The 22619-nt window shown below is 29.0% G+C and overlaps 1 protein-coding gene and 1 long non-coding RNA gene across 7 annotated transcripts; both read left to right on the top strand.

The window, feature by feature from the left end:
* Positions 1-11699: 11699 nt before the first annotated feature.
* On the top strand, positions 11700-12389 carry LOC129610725 (uncharacterized). Its single transcript, XR_008697113.1, has 3 exons — positions 11700-11820; positions 11998-12197; positions 12256-12389. It is a non-coding gene; the product is annotated as an uncharacterized LOC129610725 (long non-coding RNA).
* Positions 12390-12592: 203 nt separating this feature from the next.
* On the top strand, positions 12593-21667 carry LOC129606501 (putative uncharacterized protein DDB_G0282133). Of its 6 annotated transcripts, none has more exons than XM_055516959.1 (2): positions 12593-12845; positions 19386-21667. In XM_055516959.1, the coding sequence occupies exon 2, from the start codon at positions 19652-19654 to the stop codon at positions 21512-21514; it is 1863 nt and encodes a 620-aa protein (XP_055372934.1). In that variant the 5' UTR covers positions 12593-12845; positions 19386-19651; the 3' UTR covers positions 21515-21667. The 6 variants fall into 6 exon arrangements, with proteins under 6 accessions (XP_055372934.1, XP_055372858.1, XP_055373185.1 ...); XM_055516883.1 differs by having other exon boundaries at positions 12593-13032; XM_055517210.1 differs by having other exon boundaries at positions 12599-12678.
* The last annotated feature ends 952 nt before the right edge of the window (positions 21668-22619 follow it).

Below are 22619 nucleotides of genomic sequence, written 5' to 3'. Positions count from 1 at the left end.
CAAATTTTTTGGTAATTAATAATTATAATTTATTATAGGTCAAAATAAAATACAAAACTATTTCCGTTTAAGAAAAGAGCAAAATGGCACTATTTTTGTACTAACTAAACAAATTTGTTTCGCTTCTCTTTTCTCGGCTTTGCTCCTTTACAGTTTTATTTTTATGGGACTGAACTTTTCATCAATAGGCTTACAAAATTCGGTTATAATAAGTAAAATGGTTTGCTGAGCAAGAGCAAAAATACTCAAATCTTAATCTGCATAAAAATCTTTTGCTATTCATATTTGTTTAAAAAATTTATAACAATCGCCTCCTTAACGTTGAGCCTCATTCTAGTTGCCGAAGTAGAGCGACAATTGTTGTTACGACTTGAATTTGGTATTCTAAGCGGCGATCGCAGTGACAGTTGTCGGGGAATAGCGGGAAAATGTGTTTCAGCCATATTCCAGTTGTCGTTTTGATGCGAGATATGCAGTAGTGAAACGACGTTTTTTGTCGAAAAGAATCTAACAAGTGACAAGCAAGAAGGATACACCAAAAATGCAAGTTAAAACAAAACAATTTAACAAAATCATAAAAAAAATTAATTTTATACATAAATTAAATCATAAAATATATAATTTAGTTTTTGTTTTTAGCGTGAAAGTATTTATAAATTTGAAAAATTGGAAATTTCATGACAAAGAACGCCTTTTACGGGTTCTCGTTTTTCCCTCGAAAAAAATCTGTGAATAAAATAAAATGTTTGTAACTAAGTTACTTGAACAAATTATTGTATTGGCTTACACTCCATTTGGCAAATCCAATGGATTAGAGCTGTCGCTAATCTTAAATCTTTTGATCCTTAATTGTTTTTTTTTTTAATTTCATCACCGTAAACCATAATGCAAATGACATTTTTTGTTATATAAAAATATAAATATACTGAAAATTTTTTTAGTTTCAACTTCACTCGTCAAAATTTCTTTTCAAAATATATCAATTTCACTTGAAACGTTTCATTTTCGATTACTTCTTGCACTCACGTCACTCTACAATCAGAGTACTACATTTCAAATGGTGTGACAGCGACAACGCCAAATGTCACGGAAGTGACGCAACAACTAGAAAAGTTTCATTATTATACATACATTTCATGTATAATTCAAATGTTTATTTTGAACAAACTGGCATAAATGTCACAATTGTGAAAATAAATAAATGTCAAATTTTTAGAAAATGCTGCCACTTAAAATTTTTTACGATTGCGAAAAACCACTTGCGAATCGCAAATTAACGTACGCAAATTTGCCACTTTCGTATTTTTGCATAGGCCACCAGCTAATTTTTGTTGCCAAAAATTGTAACGAAAAAGTATGGATTTGACGTAAATGTGTAAATATTCATCAAAATTTATCATAGATTAAATCGTAGATTTAATCGAATAATCGAACTGGTACCTTATACCATAACTTCAGACTTTTAACTGCAATATTTTGAAGACAAAATTTTCTAAAAAAACTTTTTTGCGCAATGTTATTTTTAAAAATCTGACATAAAAGCTGACAGCTGGGCGATAGTTTTCTATTTTTTTCATCAAATCAGATCTAATCACAGACTTAGGCCTTTATTATGATCGACAAAGCGAATGAAAATTTTGGCGAATATGAATTTTTGGTATTATGATTATTCGCTTAAAATTTAAGCGAATGAGCTGTCAAATTTGTCGAACGAAAATTTTGTGTGACAAGCTTGACGAATGAAACGAAAAATCAAATTAATACATAAGTGTTTTTTTATTGGTTTTTATTTGGACTGTCTATTATCAATTTGAGCGTGTAAAACATGAACACAATTCGATCATTTAAATAAATTAATGGACAACAGCCCCATAATTGCTAAAGGATAGAAAAATTTAATTGTTTTGGTAAAAAAGCAAAACAATGTTCATATGTGTGGTGTTATTTCTATTATTTTGAGTAGGTTTTCTGACGTCTTGCGGTAGCAACATTTTGGGTCTGGCGAATGAAAACATTCGCCGGTTATAATTTAAAATATCATTCGATTCGCCTAGCCATTTGCTTCGCCGATTATAATAAGGAAATTAAACTGATGTTTATAAGGTACTTAAGAAATAGTCGAATTAATTTAAATTATAAGGGCTTTCAAAGCGAAGTAATAACTGGTGAGAGGATCATTCGATCACTATCTTCAGATGATTTTCCGTGAAAAGTGTAGAAAAACAAAAAAAGTTATGCTTGATTAAAAAGCTTGGTCAAGTAATTTTTCTGTGAAAATTCGTTAAAATTCCTGTGTCTCGGAAATCGTTGGAATTTGACAACTAGTTCTAAACAAAAATTTTATCTACTTTTGATGTCTTAAACAATGATATATAATATTGTACTCTTTACTGAATCATCCTATATAGACACGTAATTTTTTTATAAAATTTTCAATTATTTAAGAATAATATAGTAAACATTAATTAAATTATATACATATATATACGTTATTACTTCTCAAGTGTCAAAAAGTATATTTCTAGAAGGGCTAAGGACATGGAACGAAAAGGTATTAGATATCTAGGGTGCGAAAAAAATCTGACATTGGAACTGTTTAGTCCCGAAATAGCGCTATTTTAAAATTTTCTGAAAAATTTTTGTATACCAAAAGCACGTCTTTCTTTTATAATTTATATTATTAGAAATATAAGCCAAAAAATTAACGCTAACCGAGAAATAAATATTCGAAAATATAATGATCTCACGTACTGTTAGTTCGAAAAATCGAAATAAGCTTAAGTAAGTATCAGTTTTTATCAAAGACATCAGACGTTTTGTGGCATCTAAATATTAATGCTTCATTTGTTATTGTTTTGAATATTATGTTTCGTCAGCAAGCTTTAAAAAAATATTCATAAATTTGACAAAAAATCATCTAGATCTAAGAGTATCCTTACTAAAAGCAGGATCAAGTACCAAAGAATTAGAATTACGAGAACGCAACATTCTAGTGACCGGCTCATTCCTGTCATATTCAGTACAGTGATAGCGAACATTGTACAACTCAAGAGACCTAAGATTTCTTATGTTATTCCTAATAGAAACCTGCCCTAACATAGAAGTAGCCACAATGGCCCCCGATACAAGTTGATGGATAAACACTATGTCAGCGACAATCCTACGTGCCCTCAAGGACTGCAAATCGATCAACATAAAGCTAGCCACGTACGACGGCAGTCTCAAAATATCAGACCAGCCCAAAACCCTCAAAGCAAAACGCAAATATTTCTTCTGAACAGATTCAATACGAGAAACATCCATAACATGAAAGGGCGCCCAAACCTGACAAGCATACTCAAGAATTGGCATAACAAAGGACACATACAAATGCTTTGCAACATACGGATCCATAAACTCTCTAGCCCACCTCATTACGAAACCCAGCTTCGAATTGGACCTACCAAGGATCATATTTAAATAAGCACCAAAAACCAGCCTGCTATCAAGCACAACCCCAAGATCACAAAAAGTGCTCACCCTCCCCAGTACCACCCCGCCAAGACAATAATGATGGCGGACAGCAAAAGACTCCCTCCTCCGCGAAAAACTCATGATGCGACACTTACCAATGTTAAGTTCCAAGCCATTGACCTGACACCAGTCCTAAAAACAGTTCAAATCCCTCTGCAACTCTGCAAAACTGTAAAGCGCAGAGCCCACAACAGAAATAAAAACCGTCGTTAGTTGCAATTAAAAAAAGTATGGAGCCCAAATGGCTACCCTGCGGAACACCCGACCCGGAATATGGGTATGATACTATATCCTGTAGGGCTAATGTTTATTTACTTTTCATGGTATTAATACGTTATTGTACATAAATTCATTTTTGCAAGTGTGAGTTATAACACAAACTGAACACTTTCTTAAGAAAATTGTAAAGAGTCAATAAAATCTATATTGTTTTATAATAAGTATGTAGGTACGCTTTTAGTTATGTATTCTTTTCGCGACCTACTGCAAAATGTATTAGTAAACAAAACATAAGTGTACATTAAATTTCTTGAAAATATATTTTTAGGACAAAATTTAATAAGAAAATGTTTTTTTAATGTTATATAACAAAATTTTATTGCATTAAACCAAAGACTTTAATTCAAAGATGTGCCAACAAGACAAATTTCTGCTTAAAAAATCAATTCTGGGATACCAAACATTAGCAGAACATAAGCACATTTTTAGTCTTTTGTGTTTAGGTATGAAGAGGATGAGATATGTAAGCACCCATAAGCGTCTTTATATAAGACTACTCACAAACATCTTTATTCTCAAGACTTCGTAATACACAATTTACAAATACATACATATGTAAAATACGGTGTATTCAAAATTGGTCACCATACCTTTTGTTAAGAGATATATTCTTATATTAGGTTTTTTTTTTTTTTTGTTGGGAGGAAAACGGAGGTAGCAAGCGAATATAGTTGTTGTGAATCAAGTTACGACAACCTAGCCTCTGCTTCTCAACGCCAGAACTCACCTTCATGAGATTCCTCCTGCTAAGCTGAACAGCTCCTTCGAAAGATCTGTTACCTACCCAGGTGGAGTAGGAAGAGTTGAAAATATGGTTGGACCATTTGCATTAGGTAATAGAAACGAAAGAGATGTTCAATAAGTACAGTTCTGTAAAGAAGAAAGCCTCACAATATCTAACACTTGGTTCGACCTACCACCGAGAAAATTGTATACATGAAAGTTCCCATAAGATGCACCCGGAAACATAGTTAGGAATCAGATCGATTTCATACTAATGAATAGTAGATTTAAAACGTCCATTACTAGAGTTTCTACATATCCAGGAGCTGATGTCCCATTAGATCCCAATCTCGTAATGTCGAAATTGAAAATCAAATTGATTAAAATGTAGTGCAGAAAACATCCGAAGCGTCTTGATTTAGACAAACATAAAATAGTGAGATTAAACCGCAACTTGCATTTGAACTTAATACAGGTCTCCGACCTATAAACGTTTAGTTGGATCTAAACGGACTATGAAGTCAACTAAAAACTTCCGTGAACAGCATATCTAGAAAAATATTTGGTACTGCAAAAGCTGAGGCCAGACAAAAGTGGATGACAGAAGAAATTGTAAAATTAATGGAAGAGAGAAGAAAGTATTCCATCAGAATATAAAGGACTTCAGCTCCTCATACGGTCTAATATTAGACAAGCAAAAGCTGCATGGTTGACGCATGAGTGTGAGGAAATTGAAAAATTGATAGCAGTCACGACACTTTATCTTTACATAAGAAAATCAAGGAAATATCTGGTACATGTAGAAACCACAGAACCAACAAAATCAAAGTGTAACGGATCCTGCAGAAAATAGACAAATATGGGAAACACATATCGAAAATTTACAATACAAAGCTCCTTAACTGGACCATCAATTACAAAAGATGAGATTCGCAAGGCAGTGCAATCAGCAAAAATAGGGAAGCCGGTGGGGCCTGATGAGATACCTGCTGAAATCATGGAATTGTTAGATGAAAATTTTTTTTATTCCTACTTCGCAGCTGGGAGGGGCATAGTTCTGGTGTACGATATTGTAGCTAACCATGAACACCAGTTTCTTACGTCATTAAGTTTTACTAGGTAGGTGACGAGCCTACCGTAGTTAGATGAAAATAGTATAACCCATTTAGAAAGAATTTTTAACATCATATATGAAACTGGTGAATACCCGAATGATTTTCCAAAATCTAACTTCATTGCCCTTCCGCAGAAAAATAATGCTCGGCAATGTAAGGATCATAAGCTAATCGGTATTATCAGTCACGCCTTGAAAATCTTTCTCAAGATATTACATAATCGAATCTATAAAAAGTGCGAAGTAAACATGGGACGTGAACAATTTGGATTCAAAGATGACGTGGGTACGAGAGAAGCACTATTTTTCACACAAGTACTTGTACAAAATTGTCAAGACGTGAGAAAAGATGTTGTTCTTCGCTTCATTGATTATGAGAAGGCGTTCGATAGAGTTCAACATGAAAAACTGGTAGAAATTATGAACCACATAGGTTTTGATCAAAAGGATACTCGCTGTACAGCAAAGTTATATTGGAATCAATCTGCAATGATTCAATTGAAAGAAGGAAGCACCGAGAAGTTAAAGTATGTAGAGGTGTGCGAATATATATACCAAAAACATTTTTCAAGAAGCAGTGTCCACTCTAGACATAGGTATAAAAGTAAACGGAGAATTTGTTAACAACATAAGATACGCAGACGATACTGTGTTGCTGGCCGACAATATAGCAGACTTGCAGCAGCTCGTAAACGCAGTAAACCTGCACAGAAATAATTGGGGCTTGAAAATAAACGCGGAAAAGACTAAATTCATGATTATAAGCAGAGGTATTCAACTGTTCGAACGAGTTTTTTAATTCAAATATCTTGGATATTGGTTGTATGATAAATAGAATGCTGACAAAGAAATTAATTGTCGCATCGAGTCGGCCAGGGCAGCCTTTATAAAATTCAAGAAAGTTCTTACGAATAGGGTTTTTGCCATTTAAATTTACGTTTACACTATATGAAATGTTATGTCTGGTTCATTCTCTTGTATGGTGAAGGAGCTTGGACCTTGAAGATAAAACACCTGAAGAGATTTTAAGCTTTTGAGATGTGGTGCTACAGGCGTATGTTAAAAATATTTTGGGTAGATCATCTCTGAGTTGGTAGGTTTTAAACCGAATGCAGACAGATTTGGAACTGCTTCCAACCATAAAACACCGCAAAACAAACTATTTTGACCATTTAATAAGAAGCGAAAGGTATAAACTTAATGCATCTAATTATTCAGGGGAAAACTGAGGGAAGACGTAAAGTCGACAGAAAGCAGATGTCTTGGCTCAGAAACATCCGGAATTGGACGGGAATCGAAACAGTTGGTGATTTGATGCATACTGCATTAGATAGCGAGCAGTTTGCTACCATAATTAGCAACATCACATTGATACATCTTTTGTATATTCCAGCATATTATATATTCAGATTGTATATTATACTTTGTAACATTATTTTAACATGCAACATCCAGTAGTGGATACGCAAATAAAGAAGATAAGGTCTTTTCGTATGAATTAGAAATGTTCATAGTGATTTGGGATGTTTGGAAAATAAAAAACGATTAAATACAAGATTTAAATTAAATACAAGATTTATACAGAAATTATTTTATTTCCCTTTTAAATAACAAAATGAAATTTTATATCAAACTAGAATAATGAATTTTAGGTAACAAAACAGGTTTTAAGTAATTTATTTTGTTTTTTAGGTAAAACAAAAATAGTAAATTCATACATAATAAGAATTCTTTTTCAAAAAAAATTTTGGATTCATTTTTTTTTACTAATTACGTTACGTAACATATTCACATAAAAAAATTAACCAAACTTAGGGTTTGGTTATTTGAAACGATAACTGACTAATTGATTAACTTGACTACAAAAAGATGAGTTGCGGCTTTAAAATTAGCAGAACAAGGTATATGTACATAATTTTATTAAACAAGGTAATGTCAACGAATTTTTAAATATTGCAAAAAAAATTTTTTTTTTTTTACAAATTATATTTTTCAATTAAAAAATTTTTTCAAGAACAATTATAAATATTGCTTTTGGGTCTGACTGAGGAAAAAACAAAATCGAAGCAAAAATGCAAAAGGAGGAGCCGGGGACAGAAATTTCTAATCAAAGCCAAATGGGTCCGATCTGAGTCAAACGACAGCCCTGCCCATAACTCACAGAGAGAAAATTATTTTTGTTAACGTTTTTACATGTAATACTTTATGTTCTGCCAATGTATGGGCCCGATTATAAAAGTAGAAAAAATTTTTTTTGTTCGTGTTGAACTATCTTGTAATTATAATGTCATTGATTAAATTTTTACAAATAGGGTAATTTTAAAAAAATAAAAAATTATCAAGAATAAAAAAAAATAAAATTATCAATAAAGAAAAACGTTCATCACTTCATCACCCTATATAGTATTAGTAAAAATCAATAAAGAAAAATGTTCATCAGTTCATCACCCTACATAGTATAAGTGTTAACATTCACGCGTTTTATTCTCATGTATATAAAATCCAAATACATATATGTATGGATTTCAGTCGCGATTTATTTAATGCGCATGCAGTAATTGATCGCTTAAAGTGTTTATTGTCAAAGGTAATTTACGATTTTATGCGGCATAACTTAAAGTGAGGTTTTAAAATAAATTACTTAAAAGACATTACATCTCAAAGGATCTAATTGTGTCTATAACTATGTACTTTTTTGTAATTATTTTTAAGAACTTTTCTTATTTTAAGTTTTATCTTATTATTTATTAGGAAAAAAACGTATCTATATACGGTAACAAAATATATGCGGGTGTGTTTTTGAAGAAAAAAAGTAAACCTTAAATATGTCACACACAGAATGGAGCACTATTTTGAAACATAATACTTGCAAGGCTTGCAATATAAGCTTACGCGACTAGTTTATGTATGTATATAAATAAGAAAATATCTATTGATTGAATTCAATTATAAACATGTATAAAACATAAATTATATATAAAATCAACGTTAAATAAAACACTATTTTACTGCTTTATTGATTTATGTGTCCAACATTAAAATATAAAAATAAATTCTATAATAATAAAAATAAAAAAAAAATAATATAGTACTGCTAATAAAAACATAATTAGAACATATATCTATATCAAATTTACACTTTTTCAAATGGGGAAAAACACAAAAAATCAGCTGAATATTTTACAAAAAAAACATGTGTGTTTTTTATGTTTTTATAACACAAAACTATAAGAATGCTAGCACTAGTAACATTGAATTTTAACTTTTTCTTAGCAGAAATTTGTAAAAAGTTGATCTTGTGGCAGATTTATGATGTTAAAAGGAATCCTCTATAATTACCACAAGAGTACGTATAAAATTCGTCAGCTGAGAAATGTTACTCTTTCTTAGTGTCCAGGCCTGAATTTCTATAAGCTGTGGTCAAAAGTTAACGTTTTTTTTAAATCAAAAGAGTGGCTGTATGAACTGTGGAGACATTTCAGATTTGCATATTTTTTCTAAATTATAAAATAATATTTTCCAAATCCCAGAACCCTGAAAGGAAACGTAGTTTAAATCTGCGGTCTAATCTTGGCTAACGTATTAGGAAGAAATCATCTGATAACGGCCATATTTTACGTCAAAGTTTAATAATTTTAGTTTAATATTTTGAACAAAAATATTTAAAAAAGTAAGATAGTTTTAGCTAATGCCATGCATATATATTTATCACGCTGTCAAGTTCAGAGAGCAAATCAAAAATAAATTCCAAATTTATATGGAATTAAATGGAAGGTGTGTCGGAATTTATTTGCGTGAAGGAAACTGATTAATATTTTTGGTTCTACTTATTCTACATATTTTTTGAAATTTAAAATTTAAATTTGAAAACAATTGGTTGATAAATTCCATCTGCAAAATGCATTTACAAAAAAAAAAAAAATAGCAATTTTCAGTGCAGACAATCTTTCTTGTCTTCCAAATGGAAGGGTACTGAATTACAGAGTAAAATTCTTGTATAATAAGAAATAGAATTTAAAGAGAATTTTTTTTTTTCAATTTTTTACAATTTAGTGTATCGTTCAGTTTTACTTCTATTGTATTTATATTAGCAACTGATTCGGTCACTTTTGTGGGTATACAATTTTATTTATTTTACTTCTCAGTTGCTTTTATCAATATTCCACACCAGATTGAAAGCTACCTAAATAAACAAAAGGAAGCCTTGAACTGTTTTGCCATATGACTTATATTTATCCATAAAATATTTAAAAACGGATAATAATTATGATCACTTTTTTACCTATATATTTAAAAACGGATAAATATTTAAAAAATAAAAAAAATTTAACTTCTTCAAATTTAAGAAATTACTTATAATATAACATATTTTTAAGTAAAAGTTTTAAATTTTTCTCTACATTTTAAACTTTTTGGTTTATATAAGTAGAGAAATTTTGTAGTTCAAAACTTATTACTAATTTACAAAACCCATTACATACTTTTTCCTCGAAATTTACCATAAACCCGAATAGCCATATAATTATAACCAAAAAACATGCAATTATATATACAGTAGGGAAGTGAAGGAAATGAACGATTGAACGAGATTTTCTAATCGGTCAGTGAAAAAAAGTAGTTCGTTCGGAACGAATCACTGAAATAAACGATATTACCTCTGACCAACTGAAATCATTTCATTATTTTTAAGTTAACAGTTTTTTTTCTCATAGGGTAAGTCAAATCAAGATATGGGAAGTAACTATAGTGTCAAGTTGAGAATATAATTAATGACAGGATAATAATTAAACATGACATAAATACATAGTAAAGAAAAAATTTGAAGAGGGAATCAGAAAATAATATCTAAAATACAATAAAATATTATTTTACCACATTTTATATACACTTCAATATTTTACCTCTATTTTTATTTGAGAAAATTTTTTAAAACTTAATATATTACCCGAGTAAAAAAATTTTAAACGGTTTTGGAAAAGACAATCATATATTTTTATGACCGGATTTGAATATCTTTTTTATTTTTGAAATAAATGCAAATCTGAGCAAATGACTCAAAAATTCCGAATGTATAATTACAGGTAGTGGTTATTTATGTAAATTTTTGTCCGTTTGCGTTCACTATTAACATTCATACAAAGCCAGGACAATTTTATAAATATTACTCTTGTTTACCTGTTATTAAAATATGAAAGAAAAGTACAACAAAATTTTTGAAGCACTCAATATAATATGTTTGAACTACTTTTAAAATAATTATGTAGAAAAAAATTGATTGGAAACAGGTACATATATATTTATTTTTAACAACTTAAAAACTAATTGAAATTATTTGAAACAATTCTATAAGTATAAAAAACCGAATCATTGAAATGTATCACACTGTATTCATTTTGTTAGCCGACACTATTCAACTTACCTTATTGAGAAATACAAAATGTACATGAATGTATGATTTATACATCCTTCCTCATTAACATTTGAAACCATACTGAAATATGAATTTGAAAATTTTTTTCTTTCCTCCTGTCTTTCTTTCGTGCAATAGAATTTAAATTGGAGGCTTTTTAAAAAATGTGTATAATATCCTGAGATTTTTTAAGATATTAAACAATTTTTAAAATTGTTTAATATCTTAAACAATTTTAAAAATTGTTTATTGATTAAAATTTTGTTCAAATGTTAATTTTTTTAAAACGTTACCGCATCATTAAAAACATTTTTATGCTGCATTTTAGGGAAAAAAATTTATAACTAGAACTTTATTGCTGAAAATATATGCTAGTTTATTTTATCGGCTATTTCTGGCAACATTTATATGGCAAGGTATAAGAAAAACGTGCTCGATTTTTTCGATACCCGATTTACTTTTATTTTACATCTCCACTAGGTATTTTAAAACGCATTTAGGTACAATGTCAAGAGCTTTTACTAAACTTTTTGGAACTTGATACTTTGTAAAATTTACGTCGGAAGTGCATTATTTAAGTCACGGTATATCAGACATAATATGCGTTTCTACATTTTTTACATTTTAGGCTCCCGTCATAGTGATTGTATAAATTGTCGTATTATCATATATTGTGAAAATTCTGCACCAAGAGATTTCATCTAACGATGTTGAAGCGTTTTCACAAATTCGGTTATTTGGTACTTTAACTGCACTAATTGATTAACTTTCCTACTAAAAAGTAAGTTACTGCTTTTAAATTATCAGAAACTAGTATAAGTACATAACTTCGTTAACCACAGTTTTGTAGTAACACATTAAGTTTTTTCTTATTTAGCATTATATTTTTATGTATGTATATAATTATATTTTTCAACTGAAAATTATTTTTTAAGAGTAAATATCAATACTTTTTTAGATCTTAATTGAGAAAAAAGCAAAATCGAACCCAAAACACAAAAGGAAAAATAAAGGGAATAAACTTCTTTGGATATTCCTTCAACTCTTTTGGAAGCGCTATGAATTGATACAAAAAATTGTATAAGTACTAAAGAAAGGAGCACTCCCAAAAAAATGCCTTAAGAAAAAAACACAGTGAAATCAATTTTAACCTAATTAGTATTGATAAATATTTTTTTTTAAGTGTGAATTATTTTTTTAACATTTACCTTTATAGAGAGGAGATTTGGTCAACAAAGAAATATAGGAAGGCGCCGATACCATTGAATGCAGTAAATATAATTAATTATTAGTGTGAATTATTTATAAAATATATTATTTAAGAATGAATAAGTAAATAAATTTTTAAATCATTTTCTGTTCATAATAAAAAGCCAAATGACTCAGTATAATATGTACAATAATGTATAATAATTTCAAAACTATATGTAAACGTATTTTAGTGCCATATATAGTACTAAAAATTCTCGCTAGGAGTTTTGTTTTTTGAGTTTTCTAATGTCCACATAGCGTCAACATAGTTTTTGACAATTTAGACATTGAAGGGTTCTGCGTGCAAGAGATAAAAATAAACCGAAGCTCGAATTTTTACAATCTACTTGAAATATGGAGATTTAACAATACATATATCATAAAAAAAGTTTAGTTAATTAGTTATTTTGTCTAACAAGTTTATTTTGAGTAACAAATATACTTTTAAATTGTAAATTCATCTAATATTATAAATATTTTAAAGCAGAGATAAAATTTTAAGAATTTGAATCTCGTGAAAATGCCTTATGTCGTTTTTCACCAACAATTGAACGGGTATAAATTTTTTTAATTATGAATAGTGTTTTGCGATTTGAAATAAAGCGTGCAAATCATAATTACTGATATGTAATTGAAAGAAGTGTGATCCAAACAAAAATAATTTTTAAAGTATAAGCAAAATATTTATTTTCAAAAAGTGATACAATCAAGGGAAAAAAATTCCTTAGAGCAGAGAACAATGGTATGTAAGCAGAACTGTTTTAAATTTGTATTCTAAAAAAGACAAAAGGAAACAGGTTAACAGTTTCTTGTCAAAGTAATATATAAATACATATATGAAACGTTAATATTGCTCTCAAAATTTAATAAAGTTTTCGAAAACAGGAATTGAATCTAATATTCTTGAATATGCTTATGCGTATAACGTAAATTCGTATTTACTTGGTGAGAAGTTTTTTTACAAGTTTGTTAATGTTTTATTTATTTTGAAATTATGTAAAATAGCGCCAGTCTACTTTTTGTGAAACAATTTTAACTGTTTTTCCTTGCAAGCAAATTTTTAAACAAAATTTATTATAATATTTGAGTACATTACTATGAGGAAAATTTATTTTAATGTATTAGGTATGTAAAATATTTATTATATCTAGTCTTCTTGCCTTGGCGCCACGTCATCTTAAGGTTTCCATAATATTGCTTTTTGCTTTAAAACAGCTAAACGTTGTTTTTTTTTTATATTGCATAGTATAAAAATAATAGCATTTCTGTTGAATATGTTAAATTACATATTGTAACTATTAGGATTTAATTTAATCCAAAATCTGCATTGATCTTTTTGCAGATAATATGTTTAATTTCATGTAAATAAAATAACATGTTTCGTGGAAATTAAAAAATATGTTTCTTAACGTAATATACATAAGTTTTAATGAATACAAAATGATGAAAAAAAAACAATTGGAAAAAATTAAATTGTAAAAAATAAAAATACCTGAATAATTTTATAAAAAAGGATGAGCATTTAGAATTGTCTTTGATGATCTAAATTAATATAATGGAGTTGTCCATTTGGTACGAATTAAATTATTCTTTATTTTTTAATTTAAATTTTGATTTTTTGATTAATATTAATGTAGAGTTGCTATATTCTATTTTGGTAGGCGTCAAACTAAAAAATCATTTACAATTTAAAAGTATTATTTAACTCAGTAGAAATATCAGAACCCATGTAATTTTCAATAGTTGGTTATACAAAATGCATAAAAAAATTATTAGAAAAGCCTTAGGAACATCTTTATGTCTGTAAGCTAATGAAGAAGGGGAAAAGCAATTTCAAAGTTTATAAATTTGTCTATAAAACGAAAAGTTTTGAAATTTTATAAATACACTGAACCTTGTAAATATTAACATTATAGCACAAGTTCTAAAGCGCAGCCAAAGCTGTGCAATGTTCTATTAGATATCTGCATCAATAATTCCAACACGCATACCATGAAAGAAGCTCTCAAAAAGAGACTTCTTTCATGTTAAGCGTGTTCTACTAAAATTTTCTTTCATTACTTATATAAAAAAATGTCCATGTTATCATGCATGTGGAACCTGAAGTAAAATTGCTTAAATATACTTAATGATTTTTTTTATTTATGATTTAAACTGATAAAATTATTTTCTTATGTTTATTTTTAAACATAAGAAAATAATTATATTTTATAACATATTAAAATACATTATATTTTATTTACATGTTACAATTATTATTTTATGATGTGGTTCAATCAAAGGATAATGAGATTTGGTAATAATAGTTAAAGTGGTTCTACACAGAAAAACTAACTAAAACTAACAGCCCTAATCCGTATGATGAATTTCGTTCGTAGCTCTGAAACTCGGAAGATTACGAATATAATATTATCTTAGTAAATTACGAATTTATGTATATGTATATCATTATTCTACGAAAGAAATAAACAATCGTTACAAGAAATTTTAAGAGAATTGTCGTATTAAATTTCCAAACTTTGAATTTTTTTGTTTGAGTTTTAGTTACTTTTACACAGCATGAAAGGAAATTAATTCTAATTACCAAAAAATTTTTTTTCCACTTTTTAAAGATATTCAAAACCTAAAAAAGCTGCAAAACTTTCATGCAAAAGGATATTTTTGTGAAATTATCTTTTGCATGAATAATTTAAAAAATATCCTTTCGTGTGAAAGTTGTTTACTGAAATAGCAACCAAAAAATATAAATAAACATTTGATAGTTGAAATAAAATACTGATTTTGATTAAAAAACACTTCGAAAAATGATACTGCCATTGGTGATTCATAATTTCTACGGAAGGAATTTGTGATCATTGAAAAGGCTACGTAAGTAGTTATGTTCGTAATTCGTAGAATTCTACGGGTGGAATTCATGAAAGAGCAGTAAATTATTCAAATATTTAAAATTTTAGAATTTCACTTATACTATTATAATAAGAAGTACTTATATTTCATCTGATCAATCACCTTGAACAATTTACTTTTTCTGATATTAAGTTCTTTGGTCGTCCTTCTCAAATAAATTTAAGATTTCCATGATTTTCGTTTGTTTATCATCTCGTCATCTCTTTTTTATTTAAAATCGCATTTTAAATAAAAAAGAGATGACGAGGATACACTTTTGAAATAATTCTATATTTCTAGGATTCTCAATTATTTTCTGAAAATCCTTTAATACTTCTTCATCCGAATCATAACTTTTATTCATATTAAGAATTATAAATTTTTAATTGTTTTTAATTTGTGGTACGTTAAACTTTTTTTTAACGAGATAATCTTTGAAAGCATCAAGCACTTTTTGATATGGTGGTCGTTCTATAAATGTGATAAAAAATTTCGATCCACCAAGCAATGTGGTTTTAAATGGATCACATATGTATGCATTATGTTTAAAATACCTTTTTTACATCTCAAAAGCGCACAATGTATAAAATATCTTGTTTATCAGAGTCAGATTTTTAATAAGGTGTTTAAGAAAGTTTTCCTTTACTATATGTCATAAAATCAAATTTAATATCTTTGGAATTTTTACCACAATTTAAATTTTTTATTATATCTTTAGAAAAAAATTAATGGAGATCTATAAATTTTAGATGACCAAATCTTTGCGGCTTGGTGATAAGAATGTTTTAATAAGAACAATCAGTATGATAGCCGCAGACTTATGCCGCAATTCTGGCTCACAACCCTCCTACAGACAAAGACCGCAGCCGTAGCCCTCCTTGCCCTTTCCTCTGTATTTTTGTTTCAAGATAGATTGCTATTCAGCACTACACCGAGAAAACGCGCACTACCAGCCAAGCTTCAGACCGATAGACAAGAAACCACCACCTGATAGACAAGAGGTTGTGTCTTATCGGTCTCAGCGATAGGCTAAAACCTCTTCCCCACACGCCCAATTGTCTCAAGCCCCGCTCATGGCATCCGGAAACTTACCAAAGATCTGAATCAGTACGGCATTCGCCTAAGCCGTGACCGTGCAGCCGTTATCCTCCATTGTTCTTAAGAATCCATCCAAAATCCGTATATCAATTGATCGGTTGATAACAATATTTCCGACCACATATTCCCAAAGGTCATTAAAAATCAGTACACTTTTAATTTGCGTTTCTCTGATCATAGCTTTCGTTATCAAGTTTCGAATACTCACGTTCCTATTGTATTCAAAATTTTTATAAACACATTATATTAATCAAATTTTAATGCTATATATATCTATCAGGCCTCCAAGCTTAAATTATTTGCCGAAATTTTGAATCGGAAAAAAATACAAAAACAATTCTTATGTATTCGAAAAAACATGTTTTATGTATTCGAAATATTATGCCGACTGAAATACATATTTTTTTATTTTTCTTTGTGAAATTTTTGAGAATCTCATTTTATTTAGTATAGTTTTAAAAGCCATCTAGTCTAGATTATAATTGTTATTTTTATGCTTTGTTCTTCAATTTATTTTTAAATTCTATTTTTTATTCAAAAATTTTACTCTGTAATTCAGTACCTTTCCATTCGGAAGACAAGAAAGGTTGTCTGCGCTAAAAATTGCAATTTCTTTTTTTTTAAATGCATTTTTCAGATGGAACTTGCTAACCGATTTTTTTGGGATTTATATTTTAAATTTAAAAACAATATGTAGAATCAGTAGAGCCAAAAATATTGATCAATTGTCTTCACGTAAATAAATTCCGACACATCTTCCATTTAAATTTTTAATTTATTTTTCATTTGCTCTCTGAGCTTTATGGCCTGATAGATATGTATGGCATTATCAAATCTCATTAATTTTCTTTTTCCTTGTTTTTTTTTCGTTTAAAAATGTTAAAATATAAAGCCAACCAATTTAAACACAAGTGCTTGTGCGTTTTTTAATGAAATCTACGGACTTGACTGTACTTTTATTTAATCATTCAATAATTACCATACATATAATTACTTATGCAATAATAATAATAATAAATAATTGAACATGTAAGGCATTTTGATATACCTGGGTATCTTATTACAATAAAACTAAATTCTTAATAAGAGAAAAATTAAGAATTGAATATGACTGAATAATTTAGATGGCTTTTGAAAAACTAATTAAAACGGATATATCCAAAAATTTAACAAAAATATACTGCATCAAAGCTATTTTTTTCGACTTAAGATTTTATATCATTACCCTTTTATACAATACTTAAATCTGATTTCTTTTTATAAACATTACAACAGTATGCTCATAACTAAATTTGTGTAATATAGTTCTAAGTCATTGAATTTGTCAAAAAATACAGTATATACTTCTTGCATTTAAGGAAATTGAATGTAGGTGTAGATTTTTTTGTAAAATTTTCAATATTAATTCATCTAAATTAAAAATAAGAAACATAAAATTAAAAACAAGAATAATATTACACAATCCGTTATCTTCATCAGCACTTGTATCTAAATGAGTTTCATTTATTTAAGACTTTGATGCCGCTTTCAATAGCAAGGGATCTATCACGTAATATTGATTTGACAATAGTTCAGCTTGTTGATTTAATTTTTCCCAGACATTCACCATATTCTGTTAGTCGCGTCACTGGAATGATGAACAAAACTAAAAATATGCCTTTCGGATAGTCGTGTCTCTGGAGACGATAAAAATGTTTTTAGGTTGATGGCATTAATAACTGACGTGATATTTAATAGTTGAAATAATGTGAAAAATATTTTGATTATTTGGATATAAACAAAAACGAAAGTTTTAAAGAAGGGTATTTTTGGAAACCTTGCAACTTCTTACAGTCTTTTAAAAAGATTGTATATATTTAAATATTAAAATAAAACTTAATTACTTTTAAATTTCTATAGTACTAACTTCAGAAACTTGAAAACTACTTGCCAATACTTCTTTTAGTAACCTCAGAAGCAGTTTGACAATGCATGAATGTTTTTATATATGTGATTTTATTAAGCGCCCTTGTAAAAACTTATTGTCCTTTTCTTCAAATCAAAATAAGATGCAGTTATTCAATACATATTTGTATATTTGTATATTTGAAAAATAATGTAAAGCACCTACATGAATTAGATTTTAAGAAAATCGCAATTACCTGGTCATATAAGGCTCCCTCATATGACCCGAAGTATATATTTTGAGAAATTTTTTTATTTAAATCTCTTTACCTCGAAATTTGTTGAGATTTGACATTTTGTTCTCAACAAAATTTGGAATATTTATAGAGAATATTTATAAAAATGATTAAGAATTTTATCAAAGAAAGTGCTAGGGAGATTTACTAAAGGCCTATCGGCAAATTAATTGCCTGATGTACACAGTGATCCTTATTTAAAGAGTAGAACAAGTTATCAATCCGCCGTTAACTTTTGAATTTTTTTCTTTTTTTGGTTTTTTCTAACTTTTTCCACTGTGTACATTTCCAGTTGTCATGTGAGGATTTTTTATGATCAACGTCAAAGTAATTTTTTCGGCTTCTTGAATAATTCGAGTTTTTTAAATGAAAGGGCGGCTACATCCTTGCTCGTTTGCAAAAAAAACAAATTATACTTTCATGTTTTGCGACAAATTATAGTCATAGAATGACTTATCATTTGATTTCCGATTTTTGTCGAATACGTTTTATTTTTAATTAGAAATAGGCCAGTAGAATTCAATAAAAATAGGGCTGTACTACACAGAAAGTGTGTAGGATACGTATAAAAAAGAAATATATTTAGCAAAAATTTTCTTTATAGTATCAATGAGTAATCGTTTAATTTCAAGAAAATCATTTATCGTTTTGACGGGCTAGAAGAAATTGATATTCAGTCGTTAAGTGACGATCATCCCTTCATTATAGACTACAGATTTAACAAATTAAATACTCAAAAATATTTTGATGCTTGCTGTTAAGCTTCTTCCAAAATAAGTTTTTTATTTCTAAATTATAGACTTCAAATTCAGCAAACTTAGCTTGAATTTTCTAATCATCTATGTAGGTGTTTTTTCGAACATATTTTATCAATTCAACAAACAAAATACTGCATTTATTTGATTAAATATAATTTTTTTTCTATTTTTAGATAACTCACTGAAATGTGAAATTTAGTTGGAGTTTCATTCATAATTCGGATCTAAATAACTTAATAGACCTTTTTATATTATATAAGCTGCTAATGAATTTAAAATCATTGTTGAATACAACTTGTAATATTTCTTCAAAATATTAAGTTTGGCTGATGCTAAAATATTAAACTTAAGTAAAGATTAACGCGCACAAAATCGTTTAAGCTTGATTATAGAACAATCAAACATCAGATTCAAGGATCATAATTGTATACCATTAAATATGGCTACACCAAGAAAATTTAGCGAAAAAATTGCTTTGCAAAAGCAGAAAGAAGCTGAAGGAACAGCTGAATTCGAGAAAATTATGAAAGAAGTAACTGAGTTATGTGGGCCTTCCGAAGAAAGCAGATCACCAGGAAGTGCTTGCATAAATATAGCAAGCAGTACTGGATCTTATAGAGAATCTAGAGGAAGAAGTGTAGGTATCGGGCCAATACGTAGGACTTCAGAAAGAAAAGTTGATACATCTCCTTATGGTGGAACATATTTATGTCTTCCCACCAGTGATTTTAGACGCGTGAAATCAGATCCTGCAATACATAATAGTTTAGCATTCGTTCATGATGAATCAAAAGGGCAATTACCTTCAAGTAGTGGTAATAGAAATATGATTTCAACAGAAAGATTACAGCAATCACCACATCATGCAAGTGTGAGAATTCAAAATATAGGTTCAAATAATCAGTCTGGGGTTTGCCCGTCAAAAGCAGGCTCGGCTTTTAATATTAGACAAAGTTCGTCAAATTTGTTGACCAGTCCTTTTTTTCCTGACAATCAATTATCAGTATCAATGGCTAATACTGCGTCATTACCAGATTTAACATCGGTGCATTTCATGCCTAAAGCCAGTATAAATAACAAAGATCATTGTCCTAGCGGTGGGGGAGAAATTGGAACGGGAGAGAATGGTGCAGGCGACAGATCTAACAACAGCACTTATAGTCCTAGCCCTACAACATCTCCAGCTACACTGTCACCCCATTCAGTACCACCAAATAGGCATCAATATTCTCCAATTTATAATATTAATAGTCGAAATACATATAGTCCAACACATTTCGTAAACCAGCGAGAAATTTTAAGCACAAGTGTTGGAAGTACTAGTGGAACAAATAGCGGAAATTTCAACCCGCACAATTCTTCAATAATAGGGCAAACATCTCACTCTTTTACTAATATACCAGGTTCAATGCATAATCAGCAACAACATCAGCAATCATGCAAAAATTTCAATAATTTGATAGGCAATGACGTAATACATAGCTCTCATGGTCAATTACAATCTTTTAGCATTTCTAATGCCCAACTTTCAGACAGCTCCACCACTGAATATCGAAATCCACAAAACAGGCCAAGTCCTGGTTCCAGTCCTAGTTTTGTTCATGCATCGACACCATTTCCTGGATGTGAATCGAATCCAAATTCTCCATTGAGTCCGGAATCTATTAACGACAGTAAGTATAACCATAATGCAATTGATGCATCTCCCTCACCAAATTATCAAAGCCAGCAACAGCAAAATAATGACACGAATAGCTTTAATCAACAAATGCAAAATCATTTTCAACATTTTTCTTTAGTGGATAGCAGTAGTTCGGATACTGCTAACATAACAAATGCACAACAAGCACAAAATATTTTCCAACAGTTAACCAGCAGTAATTACGAAAAACAGTCTCATCAACATCAACAAACTTTAATAAATTCACAGCAGCAACACCGCCTAACTCAGTCAAATCAAATGATTGGTGGGGGCACTGGTAATATTAACAACAGAAGTGATAATGATGGTAACAATCAATTTAGTATAACTTTGGGTAATCTAGATGTTTCAGAAAATGAATGTGATAGAGAACTATCTCACACTAACAATTACAACACAACGGTAAGCACACCGGCAAGAATTCCAGAAATAGTTTTTACAGACTTTTCATCAAGTAATCCAGATTTTACTCGCGAGATATTTGCTTCTTTAGATTTAGAATTGACTCCAATAGATGTTGAAGGACTTCAAATGATATCTGATAATTCAACGATGACAGACCAGATGACCGAAGATAGTTTTCGTGAGGAGCTTAATTAAAGTATATGTACATTAAAGCAGAAGAAATTTAAAAAAAAAATTCTTCAGATATGTATTTTATGTACCTTATTATATACCTATGTAAAATCTCTTTCAATTTCATTCAATTTTTTAAAATTATTGTTATTTAATAAAAAATGTATTAGAATATTATTTCCGGCAGCAAATATATTAAATTTTAAGATAGCATTAGTGGATTCGCAAATATACCTTTTCATAATAGATTCTAATATAAAGTAATGTAATTACTTAAGAAATAAGAAAACATCTTTTTAATTTTAGAATGTATTGCATTGTACGTTTGTCAATGAATTTAGGAAACGTGATTCTTTCGCATGCGTTACTTATTTGCTTTCTTTTGTTATTTATATAATTAACATTTTTTTTTTAAATATGTATGTAGTTAGAAATTACATTAATAAATTCTTCGATTTTAAAAACAGTTACATAAATGAGAGCCTTTATTTAACATAATTATACTTGAATATCAAGGCAAAAAAGCTGTTGTTGTGGTAATATTTTCTTGACTACAATCCAATGTGTAGTTTACAAATTTTGAAAACTATAAATCATAAAATCCATTTTGTTTTACTCAAAAGTGTAATAAAAAGTAGTTAGCTTTTGAAAATCTTAATTTAGTTTATACCTACATATCTATAGTACAATAAGTATTTTAGAAAACATGTCATCGTTTTTGGCGATTCAAGCATTTTAGAGAATTCAAAACCAATCATAGAATCATAGTTTAATTTAATACTAAATATTAGTAAAGCATGACAAAAACAAGTTGAATTTATAGTTACTATATACATATATATACATATATACATATATATAGTTACTTCTTATATTCATTAAGAAGCCACTTGATTTTTCAAACAAAACAAGTTATTATCATAAAACATAAATGATTTTCATGAAATATTGAAACACCTTCAGAGTAGTATATTATACAGAGCAGTTAATTTATTTCAGCTCATTACCATCTTTAGAAATCAATTTATTGCATTATACCCGAAAATCAAATTTTAAATATTCGAAGAAATTTTTGCTAATGTGAGGCATATTGGTTGTAGCGTTTTCGTATAAAGAGGTTTAGTTAAGT

The sequence above is a fragment of the Condylostylus longicornis genome, unplaced genomic scaffold (assembly GCF_029603195.1).
Source record: "Condylostylus longicornis isolate FDR11 unplaced genomic scaffold, ASM2960319v2 ptg000001l, whole genome shotgun sequence".
In the NCBI taxonomy this organism is placed as follows: domain Eukaryota; kingdom Metazoa; phylum Arthropoda; class Insecta; order Diptera; family Dolichopodidae; genus Condylostylus; species Condylostylus longicornis.
Note: the sequence above shows the minus strand (reverse complement) of the source record. Positions and strands in the feature narration are given on the sequence as shown.